The 12,716-nt window shown below is 36.3% G+C and overlaps 1 protein-coding gene across 1 annotated transcript in view; it reads left to right on the forward strand.

The window, feature by feature from the left end:
- LOC135467769 (set1/Ash2 histone methyltransferase complex subunit ASH2-like) overlaps positions 1 to 11,482 on the forward strand; it is a 50,849-nt gene extending 39,367 nt beyond the window's left edge. Inside the window, exons 14-17 of the mRNA XM_064745612.1 lie at positions 7,217 to 7,309; positions 7,965 to 8,063; positions 9,116 to 9,187; positions 9,987 to 11,482. Of these exons, the coding sequence (XP_064601682.1) occupies positions 7,217 to 7,309; positions 7,965 to 8,063; positions 9,116 to 9,187; positions 9,987 to 10,079 (357 nt within the window). The 3' untranslated portion in view covers positions 10,080 to 11,482. The remainder of the gene's footprint in view (positions 1 to 7,216; positions 7,310 to 7,964; positions 8,064 to 9,115; positions 9,188 to 9,986) is intronic.
- Positions 11,483 to 12,716: the final 1,234 nt, after the last annotated feature.

A 12,716-nucleotide genomic window follows, 5' to 3' on the forward strand; every position in this document is an offset into this window, starting at 1 on the left:
TGTCAAAAGTTTGAAGAATTGCAGTACAATTATTCCACTACATTGTTACATAATCAGTATTATTCTGTTACCATTATTACATAATACAAGCTTTCTCAATTACCTGTCAGGATTGGAAAAAGTAAACCAGAGTTTGTCCCCCAACTCGCCTCGTACATCAATATACACCTTAAGACCAATAGAAAATATTATTCCATATATGGTTCGGTGGATATTTTTAGTATAAATTTTCCTGTCTGGAGATCTAATACATCATGGTGTACAATAAGACTTGAAGTCAGGACCGCTGTCATGAAGTACATGTATGTAAGCTAACTGTCACCTGTATAGTAAACTATGACAGCCTACATGATGTACATGTATGTAAGCTGTCACCTGTATAGTAAACTATTACAGCCTACATGAAGTACATGTATGTAAACTGTTACCTGTATAGTAAACTATTGCAGCCTACATGATGTACATGTATGTAAGCTGTCACCTGTATAGTAAACTATTACAGCCTACATGATGTACATGTATGTAAGCTGTCACCTGTATAGTAAACTATTACAGCCTACATGAAGTACATGTATGTAAGCTGTCACCTGTATAGTAAACTATTACAGCCTACATGATGTACATGTATGTAAGCTGTCACCTGTATAGTAAACTATTGCAGCCTACATGAAGTACATGTATGTAAGCTGTCACCTGTATAGTAAACTATTACAGCCTACATGAAGTACATGTATGTAAGCTGTCACCTGTATAGTAAACTATTACAGCCTACATGAAGTACATGTATGTAAGCTAACTGTCACCTGTAAACTGTTACAGCCTACAAAGTTTGAAACTATCCATATTGATCCTATTGTCGAGCATTGGCATCTCCGATTACATACATACTGCGAGGACCCAGAATGGGAGTTTTCTCTCAGTAATGTTGGCAATGAAGGGATAATTAAATACATCTGAAGGGATGATTGGGAATTGCAGTGTACTTGGCAATGACCTAAGCCTGTTAAATAGCACGAAATCTGCTGATTGATCTGCTATATAATCGTACACATATCTACATGTGGTTAAGAGTTAAGACACTTTTGTTAGATGGTTAAATATGTATGGCCACGTCCAGCACTCAAAAACAGCCATTTAAGTTTGCATGAACTGCCTCAAGTGATGGGCAACAGAGAACTGTGTTCAGAAATATTTTACATTATTTTTTTTGTACAAAACTATTCCACATAAAAGCTTGTTTTGTTTTTGAGATGCTGAGACCATACTTTTTACACCTTATTGTTTGCACCTAAAATTTGTTAAAACTTAATGAATTATCCTAAGGGAGTTCATCAATTCATCAGCGTTGATTTCAAAGAAAAACAAATATTCGCAAAATGTTCTGTAGACAAATAGGGCAAATTCTGATGAAGAAAAGTGATGGGACCTCAGAGTGCGGCACAGCAAATTTCTAAAAAAAAAAAAATTTTAAATAGTCTTGGTAAGAGTTTTGTCCCAAGCTCTAAATGGTGCTGACTTTGTCACATCGTTTGCATGTATCTTGACTTTAACATGCTTGAATGGGAGACAATGTGGAAGTAAGATTGAAATGAAGTACAAAGTAAAAGAAGACGACAATTTTGGATTGATACATGCACATATGAATATAACTGTGTAACAGCATTAAGTTACATGCTACAGGATGTTGGCTTCTCATATTTACCTTGCATTTATGTAAGAACAATAGCCGAGGTTATTTTTTATTTATTTATTTTTCCTATTTGATCCCACATGTCAATGTGGTTTGCGTACCAGCTGCTTCTGGGTAATAAATTAGTGGGTGTTCATGCATATGCAGTTGTAAGACTTGACCACTGCAGTATGCAGATCAGCTTGCATCCATTGCTCCTGGGATGCACTGCTCTTCACCTATGGGTACAAGTGTTATGTTTTTGCTGACAACAAGTGTGCAAGTACTGGCAGTGGGGTTAAATATACCCACTACTACAAAGCTCTTATGTCTACCATCTGTGAGGAGTATTGTATTGACCTTAGCTGCATTTACCTTGAGAGTTACAACAACACCACCTGGTTGTCATTACCTGACCTCTGCAAGCTTGAACAACTTTTTATCACATTGCTACCTGGAATCTTGAATATTTATGAAACCTGACCACCATTTTGCAGCCATCATACATATATTTATTTATTTATTTGATTGGTGTTGTACGCCGTACTCATGAATATTTCCTTAATATGACTGCACCAGCTATTAAGGTGCACTGTTGGCTTTCCTCAGCCAAACAGACCACATGAATTGGAAATTCTCATTTACAGTCCATCCTCCAGCATTATAGAACTTGCGTGATAATGCGTGAAAAGGTAGTCCCGCATCTAGCTCCAGCCATCATTATGGTGGGAGGAAACCGGGCAGAGCCCAGGGGAGACCCACGATCTTGGTTGATAATGGTCACTGGTCTGTTAGAATGAATGATTATGGCTTAACACCACATCGGCAATATTTCAGCCATATCGTGGCGAGTATTAGATGATGAAATTATAGGAAACAGTGAATATACTGGCTATATAATAGGACAACACATGGTGAACACACTGTTTATATGAATATTTATATTCTTTCTTAGACTCAGAAATGGATTATCAGGATGGTACTGTTAATAATTTTCTCTTTCATTTGTTACTGATAGGCCTACAGTTGATTATATATGGTACTACAGTCTGTTACACAGCATCCCACAAAGCTTTAAGCATGGTATGAAAGATTGTGTCCATTATGTTTTCATCATCAGATGTACATGATGTTCAAACAGGTAAAGATTTATATCTGTAATTATCATTGAAAAGCCATGCAAGTTTGGCAGAACAAGTGCAGACACCTGCATCCGGGACACATACTTCACCCATGACTGCCTGAGATTAAAAGAAAATAAACCATGTACGTGTTCAGTTTTGTCAGATACATGTATCTGTAAACCATTCAACATGATTTATTCCATAGAATCTATGGAAATAGAAAATATTTCATGAGAAAAAGTTAGAGCTACATCTTCTTGAGGAACATTGCTGCAGACATCACATGGTACAAACTGTACATACTTACATCTCTGTGACTAATTTTCTGCCAGTTCTTAGCCAATGATGACATTCCTGGGGGTCTGTATAGCACAGACTATACATAAGTCTGTGTCATATAAATCAGGCTAGAAGTCCATTACTGACAGCCAGCAAATGTTCTGTGTCTAAAAGGCTGCCCCAGAGTGTGTATGTCTCTGGTTACATATCCTGGGTCCTCAGAATTTAAGGGGCTCCTAAGAATATAGCATATTGGGCACAGGCCTGAAGAAATTTCACTGGTTTTTCTAAGAAAGGAGAGCTTGTTTGTTAACAGGGTGGCTACTACATGTCCGTTGCCTCGGGAAGTAGCTGTGAGGGGAAGTCATGGCCTGACTCTGGCTTATGACACAGCTTCTCTGTGTAATATGTGCCCTAACTTCTCTATTGCCCATTCGCAGCACTGACATTCCCCCAGCCAAACCCTGTGTAAATACCCTAACAGTTTGTGGAGAAAATAACCAAAATTGTCCAGCCCGCTGATAATGGCCTTTGAGGGCTTTCAGGGAATTTTGGGGGCATTACTCTAGGCTCTTAAAATCCACTTGGTGAGTGGAGGTTGGGTTCAGTGTACCCATGTTCTTATACTGACCTCAGGTCATGCAGAGAGTGCAGCAAACAAGTTTATTAGTTAACATTTTCCTGAAAAATCCTCTCTTTTACTAACGTACTAACATCAAAGGCACAAATAGGTAAATGCTATACACTGTAAGTATTATCTGTACTCTAAATAGGTTTCGGAGCCTAAAACAACATGCAAATACTTGAAGATAAATATGGACATTATGTTAGGACAGCAGCATGTTTAACTTTCCATACATGTCTGAGTAAATAAAAAAAGTATTTCAGTATTCAGATGATGACATTTTTAAGTGCTGAATATTTTAATTAATATATCAGTACATTTATTTTCTTTAAAAAAAAAGTTTCTCAATCCTGATTGATCAGAATTTAAAGGAGATTGCATGTTTCATGTGGAATTAAGCGTAACATAAAGAGTGGCACCTGTACAGCATTATTGTCCTGAAGTTTAACTGTTTATGCAGCAGTGTATATTATCTGCAAGAGGTATTCTTGTCTTCTGTAATATTGAAAAGAGGTAAAATAAAGATATTGTGATAGTATTTTTTTTTTAAGATCTTGGTCTGCAGTGTTAACGGTAGCCAGGCATACGTAATGTCTACATGCATGGCCCACTAGGCACAAGCATGTGTATAGATACTGAATGGTGCAGCTGGATGTCACAGGTTACAGAAAAGTAAAACAACTTAGGCACCAATCATGTGCTCCCAGTCGCAAGGTTGATCTATGTCCGGCTTTAAGACAAGCATTAGTAGTTTAATAGTCTGAAGTGATATGTATAGATGTACATTGTTCTACATTCTACATCAGAAAGGAATATCACTGTAATTGTATTAACTCAAAGCCTTTTATCATTGTAGTGTTTTTGTGATAGATGACATGGGCCAGCATAGATTGGTGCACCACATCTAGCCTCTCCATGCCAGTCCACATGTATCTTGCAGTTCTAACATGGTACACATGTAATGTACAAATCCACATGTTTCCTACCATGTCCATCCTATTTTACAGCTTTCTCAGCAGGTGTACTGTGCATGCATATCAGATAGTTCTAAACATGACCCATTGGAGAAATAATCTGCAAGATATAAAGTGAATTAGTAACCATTAACTACATCCAGCTACTCACTGTAGTCACCAGGCTCCTGTTACATGTAATCTACTTCTGACCATCCTGCAGGAGAGCCAGCTCGTATTTCTTCTGTCTACTCTACACACTTCACTTCATTTAACTATATATGTATATATAAGCTAGGGGGTTTGACACATGTGTTTCTGGGGGGAGCCTTATGAAGTAAGAAACTGAACTCGGCTACTGTACAAAAGGGGAAATCCTGGCCTAGACTCTCTTGGCCTCTGTCACATGTGGAGGAATTAAATTCCAAATTACCCTGGAATTCCGCTCACAGCTGGATACTAAGCTTCAGCCCAGCTGTTTTAAGCCCTCCAGCTCATTAATTCTCTCCCCTGTGATCTCCTGACAGCTTCAGACTGAGACAGGGACATAGACTACACATACATGTACATGTGCACTGTGGTGAAGAGTCAGAGGGGTCTGATAATGTGGACCTGCCTGCAGTTTGGACAGTTCAAAAATTATTTATAGCTCAAGGGAGATGGATTTAGAAAGGTGGCATGTTTTCACCATTCCTCTAAATAAACGTTTCCTCTGAGAAATTTGGACATGCAAGTACTTGTACAAAACATATAAAACACCATTTGAGGTTATTAAATCATATTTTTGTATTCCATTGCTAACTTTTATCATTGAGTTGATGAATTTAAATCTCTCTCTTGTAAGTTTGTATTATATTGTATCAGTCAGAATCCTGATACCTTACTGGGGTTTTGGGACATAGGTCATCTCCCTCCCACATCAACTCTTGAATCAATCAATTCTTTAAAAGCTGAAAATATAAAGAGTACAGACTGGGTGCATGCAGAATAGATTTTGAGTGGGGACAAAAGTATTTTGATATTATATGTTATCAGTGGTGTATACAGGGGCATTTGATGGGATAAGTGTTTCTGTATGCAGGTTAACATATTCTATGTTGCATTGATTTCTTTGTAACATTACTTCACCACCACATATTGTACTTTGTTTTCTTATTTATTTATCTTTTTATTATTATTGTGTTAAGATATTTGGTATTGAGATGTCTCAATGTAATCCGGCTGAATATGGGTATAAAGATACCCCTTCCCCCTCTCCTTCCCATAGGCGACCATAATTGTTTATGCAGATTCATCGGTTTGAATATATGAAGTCTCGGAATCCTTGTTTTACAAACTGTTTATTGATGTTTCATAAATTTAAATTCGCACATTTTTGTGTTTTGTTTTTCTCTAGAATTTGTGAAAGTCTTGTGCTTAAGGAATACCCATGTGTGAAGTTGGGTCACATATGTGGGGTACATATTGCTGGGGCTGACTCAGCCTCTGCTGCATGTATTATGTGTATTTACATTCACAGTACACCACACATGGTATCTGTTAACTGACGGACCTGTAGATGGTATTACGCCCCCATTCTCAGAATTTGCCCCCATTCTCAGAAAAATTCGACAAAAAAGCTGCATGCTGCTGCTAAATATACTGATGGTATGAGTATCTACACGTACGCAAGTGTACAGATAGCTGGAGTGTTCTGTCCTCACCATGATCATGTAATAAGGGGAACAATAGCTCATCAACCATACTGGTCCCAAGCATGTTTAGAGTAGCTTGTATTGGAACCCTGCTCCAACTTGACCAGTATCAGTACCACATGGAAGCCCAGTATAAATTTGTGTGTTTGTGGCTGTACGTTTGACCCTCATGGTTACATGACTTTTCGAAAAGCTTGAACGCTAAGCCTTGAGATATTTTGTTCTTTGTGAGTGATGAGATCTGGATGCTGTATTCATGCAGTAATTTTGCATTCTGACTCAACATCTTTGAAGCTGTGATAAAGTACAGTGCACGTAAAGGACACAAATAAAAAGCATAAAACTTGCATATGCATATTATTAAAACTGCATTACATTTACTGATATTGGGCAATTAAGTTAATAGTTTTTAGCTAAAAATTCAGTTTAAAAATTAGTTTTTTTATCCTGAAAAAATTCTGTTATATTTAGCTTCTTATGCTGTTTTTTTTATTTTGAATAAAGGGAATATGTATTTGTAAGAATATAGAGTAGAGGCAGTTATGGTCTAAATTTATCTCGGCTGATAGCAGTGTAATACCTGTTACCTAGAACTGATGTCAATTTGACCTATGAAGTTTGTTGCACTTAAAACTTGAAGTGCACATATAGAATAATAGCTGTTCAGGGGAGACCACTCTTACAGGGTCTGCATTTCATGGAGCCATGCTACACTAGTGCAACGGATTGCAGTTTAATGATAAGTGGTCGGGTTGACTATGTGGAAAGGTTGAAGAAATACGGTTTGTATCGTTCCTTGTAAAATTAGTAAAAGCATGCTAACTTATCTTTTGATTTAACTTTATAATCTTTTGTTGTTGTTTTCATTGCAGCCTTTGGTCAAGTTCAAAAGTCATTTGTATTATGAAGAGAAAGATTATGTGTCAGAAACAGAGAAAAACCTCAAGCCTGCACCTGGTAGCAAGGTACTTGTAGACCAACATTTACACAGTAATGCTTGATAAAACTACTGTTATTGTACATTAACAGGGAGAAAAATCCACCATTTTATTGGTGAGTTAATGGCTTATTTCATTTGTAATATGTATATTAATATTTACTTACATTTTAGCTCAAGTGAATCTTATAGTTGTATCTCCTTGGCTGTACAGGTGTACCTTATATCATACTCCAAGCATTGGCGTTGTGTATAGTGTTAAAGAGCTAAAGCAATATACTTTTTTTTTTGTTGGTAGTGTAAAGGTAAACTTCAAATGCATGCACCATCTGTACAATAGTTTATGATTTGTACATTCTGGAGAGTTTTGTTGGGGGAAACAGTGTCGACGTATAAGCTATGGTATGCCCACCAAATTTATAACATCCTTACCTAAAAAAAAAAGACGTGATTATTGGTAATTGCAATTTTATTTTCGGAAAATAAAAATGCTTTTGAGTGGGCATTGATGATTTCATTCACATCATTGGTTTTCTGTTGCCTTAGAACTTGATTTTTTTTCTGAATGTAGTTATCTCCCTTCAAATACAAAGCAGTCAAGTTAATACATGTATATTGTGTTTTTGGACAGAAAGCTTTGAAAGTCTAGAACTCGGAATTTGTAAATACCATGTTTATTTCAGATTGTCACATTCCGCAATGGACAAGCACAGCCTGTAGCCTTTGAGGATATATTTGAGGGAGTATACTACCCTGCTGTCTCTTTGTATAAAAATGCTTCGGTAAGAGTACACATTTTTACTGCATAAAATGCTTCAGTAAGAGTACACATTTTTACTTCATAAAAAGCTTCAGTAAGCATACATGTTTTTACTATATAAAAATGCTTCAGTAAGTGTAGTGTATATGTTTTTACTGTATAAAAATGCTTCAGTAAGTGTAGTGTATATGTTTTTACTGTGTAAAAATGCTTCAGTAAGTGTGGTGTACATGTTTTTACTGTGTAAAAATGCTTCAGTAAGTGTAGTGTGTATGTTTTTACTGTATAAAAATGCTTCAGTAAGTGTAGTGTATATGTTTTTACTGTATAAAAATGCTTCAGTAAGTGTGGTGTACATGTTTTTAGTATACAAAACTGCTTTAGTAAGCCTATATGTTTTTACTTTCCATGTTTTGTGATATTTTGGTACAAGAAAGTAAATTTGCTGCAGAGTGGTCTTTGACTCATAAATAGAGCAATAATTTGGCGTTGTGTGCTTTAAATATTCAACCTTTTCCACCTCTAAAGCACTTTTTCCAGTGGATTGTATGCATACATTTATTATGAAAATGATACCAATAATGATTTGTCATTGTCCATTGTCACTGATGCAGGCTTCAAAAAAACTGTGCAGATTATTTCTGTATGCTCTGTAGTTCTCTGAGAATATTTCAAGATATTATCCCCTCTGATGGTTGAAAAGGTTAAAAAATTAGGGTAATCTGGTTAAAACCAGGACATTCGTCAAGTCATGTAAAGGGAGATGATTTTCATGAGTTTATTTAAGAATATCCTGATTTACCTTTTAACATTGAAATATCCGTGACAGTATTTTAACAGAAGGCCTATTAAAGCAGTATATATTTGAGAAGGTGTAAATCATTGCCTTCCTTTTAATCATGTGGAGAACCATGTTTGATCAGTCACGTCAGAAAAATGCATGGATCCCATGCAGAAACTTATGGTTGGGTGGTGTGGGAAATGTGACTGAATGTATATGTGGAGATGCATACATAAGATTACTAAATGTATTAAAAACATTTTGAACATGTTGGCAAACTTGTCTGTTTTCAGGTGACCATAAATTTTGGACCAGTGTTTAAGCACCCTCCTGAAATGCCTAAAGATTTGCAGAGTTACAAGCCAGTAAGTATGGCTTAAGAGAAGTCATTTTGGCGTACATGGTTGTCTATTATCAGGATTTGATATATTCGCACAAGTTTTGTATTTTTTTCTATATTTTTGTGAATAACAAGGAAAAATGCAGTTTAGGCTTACAAGTAGACAATCTGGGAAAACCCAAGTATGACAACACTTAAACACTTTCGATCTGTTGTGCCTTGTAGTAAATTACTTAAATTTGCATAGCCAGTGCTGTGCATTCCACTGTTTTATTCGATCTGGGGAAATGTCCTTGATTTTTAAAGGTGTCTTTTCCAGATTAAGAAATCACTTCAAAATTTGCATTGTTTTAAAGTGTCTTTAAATCTTTTAAAGGATACTGCAAATAAACTTTATGTGGAAAAGTTTAAATATTTTCCCCACATTGTTTTTTTCCTGCAAATGTTCAGAGATATTTGTTATAGACATTAACAGTGATGGGATTTTTTAAAGCATTGTTTTTTGGATATATAAATGAAGAAATCTTTTTTGAACTCAACATACAATTCAGCAAAAATCTTCCTGTACGTCTTGAAAGAATACTCTTGAAAGCCATCGGAAAAGATGCTTTGGCAAACTGAGGCGTCTGTGTTTGCTATCCTGATTGACAAATTGATTTTTTAAGTGAATCTTAATTAGGTAACTAAATTGTGAACTAATTTAGCTTCAAGGAATCTATGTCCACTTTATTTTCAAATAAATGTGTATGTAGTGTATAAATATGGGAAAATGTTGAACTATTTACCTTTGTTTATACCTGAATTTGTGTGTGTGTGTGTTGTAGATGTCTGAAGCTGCATCCCAGGCCATCATTGAGCACTGCTTGTCTGATGTGATCTACCATGTGGAGAATGAGGGGAAACAGCCAGAATTTTGATGTCCTGCACAGTCCAGAAGATGGAGCAGTCAGAGTAGCCCTTACCCCTAATTACCCCATTAGTTGGGTCCAGTGGAAACAGTATTCATGCTTCCACTGCAACTACATGTACAAGTTTCTCTGGTGGATTAAATAATGCTTTTTGGACTCCATTGTGATGGATACGGGACAGTGTTTTGTGGGATATTCGTACTTTGAGATGTCAGTCAAATATGGTTAAACAGTTAGAATGGTACTGGAGCAATCGCAGTGTTGTCTGTCGCCTCTCCACTCATTACTGTGAACTTAGAAATTGGTCTCTCAAAATATAAAGACGTGGATGATGTGATATTGTGTGTCTTGAGCAGAAAGTAAGAAATAATAAACATGAGAATTAAAATTGATTACGTTTCGTTGAAACTGAACAGTTGTGTCAGTTGTTAAGCAGGTGAGGTACATACATATATGTATGGATATGAGAAACTATCAGGCTTTATACGGTGCACTACTTTCTTATACTCTTACAGTGTGTCTGAACTGTTTGTAACATTAAGATGAGTTGAAAGGGCTCATCTTCATAAATCTTGGAACAATATCGTTTTTGAAAGACAGTAGGAGAAACTGGATGTATGTTTTGTTCAAATTGGCCGTAGCTTTCTTCCATCTTGTCATGGAAATTGACTGTACCTAGTATGACTGCTATGACCAGGTGATGCAATATCTCATTTACTGTTACCAGTAACATTCTACCATTTGATGTGGTATACAATCATCATGTGTCTGTACTATTGTTTTACTAGCATATACGTGTAGTTGTCACATCATAATTCAATTTATTTCAATATATCATGATATTTAAAATTCAGTTCCAAGGATATCTCGTCATTCGGGAGGATATTCATGTGGATTTAGAGCTTTATATACAAATGCAAAATGCTTTTGTATCATATATTTTATATTTTTACAAAGTAATAATATATATGTACACAGGTACATATATTGCCACAAAAAAAGGGCAAAACTCTCCTTGTCACTTCACATTGTAAACACAATGCAAGTACAACTGCTTTGCACATGTTAAATGAGCATCTTCCTCGTTAACTGTTATCAGACTTCATGTTAATATGTGTTAAATATCTAACGTTGTTGTAATGTGTTGTCCGACATTGGGTTATGTGTTATCTGACATTTTGAGTTTGTATTAAATAATCAGTCTGCGTGAAGCACTGCAGTGGAAAGCTGTGCAAACTTCATTTTGGAATTAATGTACTCGTGATGTAAAAAAAAAAAAAAAATGTGTGTGCAGTGAAAACCAGTATATATACTATGTGTGTAAAGAACAATGTTGTGTTAACACATACATGTAGTAATGTGTTCTTGTAGTTTATTATGCCAAGTGTGAAATTAAATCGAAAGAAATGTTAAGCTCAGCTTGTCAGTGCTGTTTACTAAAAAAAATTTATTCACATTTTTTAGGTTTTTCTTGCAGGAAACTAATTACATGTATACAGAATTTTATTTGTTTGTTTGATTGGTGTTTTACACTGCACACAAGAATATTTCACTTATATGATGGCGGCCAGCATTATGGTGGGAGGAAACCCATGACCATCCACAAGTTTCTGGCAGACCTTCCCACATACAGCTGGAGAGGAAGCCAGCATGAGCTGGTGTATACAGAATTATAACCAGAAGAATCTGTTTAGGTTTGATTGATCTTGTATGTCATTCTAAAGATTGTTTCACTTATGAAACACTAGTCCTGCCCATGGGTGATGCATTCTTAGTATAAATCAATAACAGTATCTGAAGAAATACCTACTCTAAGTCTTTCCTCCAGACCTAATGAGATTTGCATGTTCATATTTTGAATGGTGAATTAAGCACTTTCAAGACTTGGTGTCGTAAAACAACAGTTGTGTTTAATTCCATATGATGACTTTTTCATACAAAGGTCAGACAGGTTGGGTCTGTCTTTCTTCAGATTTAAGTAGTGACAGGCCAGTGCTGAGAACACGTACTAAACTCGACCATAATTATAAACAAAGGTGGTGGGTGGTATAATACTTCCCTATGATCGAAGTGGGGCCTCCGTGGCTCAGTCGGTTAGTGCACTAGCGCAGCGGAATGACCCAGGAGCCTTTCACCAATGCTGTCGCTGTGAGTTTAAGTCTAGCTCATGCTGGCTTCCTCTCCGGCCGTAAATGGGAAGGTCTGCCAGCAACCTGCGGATGGTCGTGGATTTCCCCAGGAATGTGCCCGGTTTCCACCCACCATAATGCTGGTCGCTGTCGTATAAGTGAAATATTCTTGAGTGCGGCGTAAAAACCAAATAAATAAATAAATAAATAAACCTATGATCTAAACTCGTGCATGCTTCAGTTTACATACTATGGGATGGTCATTTTCATATTTACTCTCGTTCAGGTACTAAGGTCAAGAATGGATTTTCATGTACACTGTATGCCTTTGTGATTGCCACATTTCTCCATTCAAAGTGATGCTGATGTGCACCACAAATGGCCCATAAAACAATCTATATGAAGTCAAACAAAGCAATATGACATCCTGTCATTTCTTTTAATTTTTTTTTTTTAGTAATTTTTTCTGTGGAAATGGAGGGGATGGACCTAGGGATTCTAGTTAGATTTATTTAAT

This window comes from Liolophura sinensis, chromosome 1 (assembly GCF_032854445.1).
Source record: "Liolophura sinensis isolate JHLJ2023 chromosome 1, CUHK_Ljap_v2, whole genome shotgun sequence".
Taxonomy (NCBI): domain Eukaryota; kingdom Metazoa; phylum Mollusca; class Polyplacophora; order Chitonida; family Chitonidae; genus Liolophura; species Liolophura sinensis.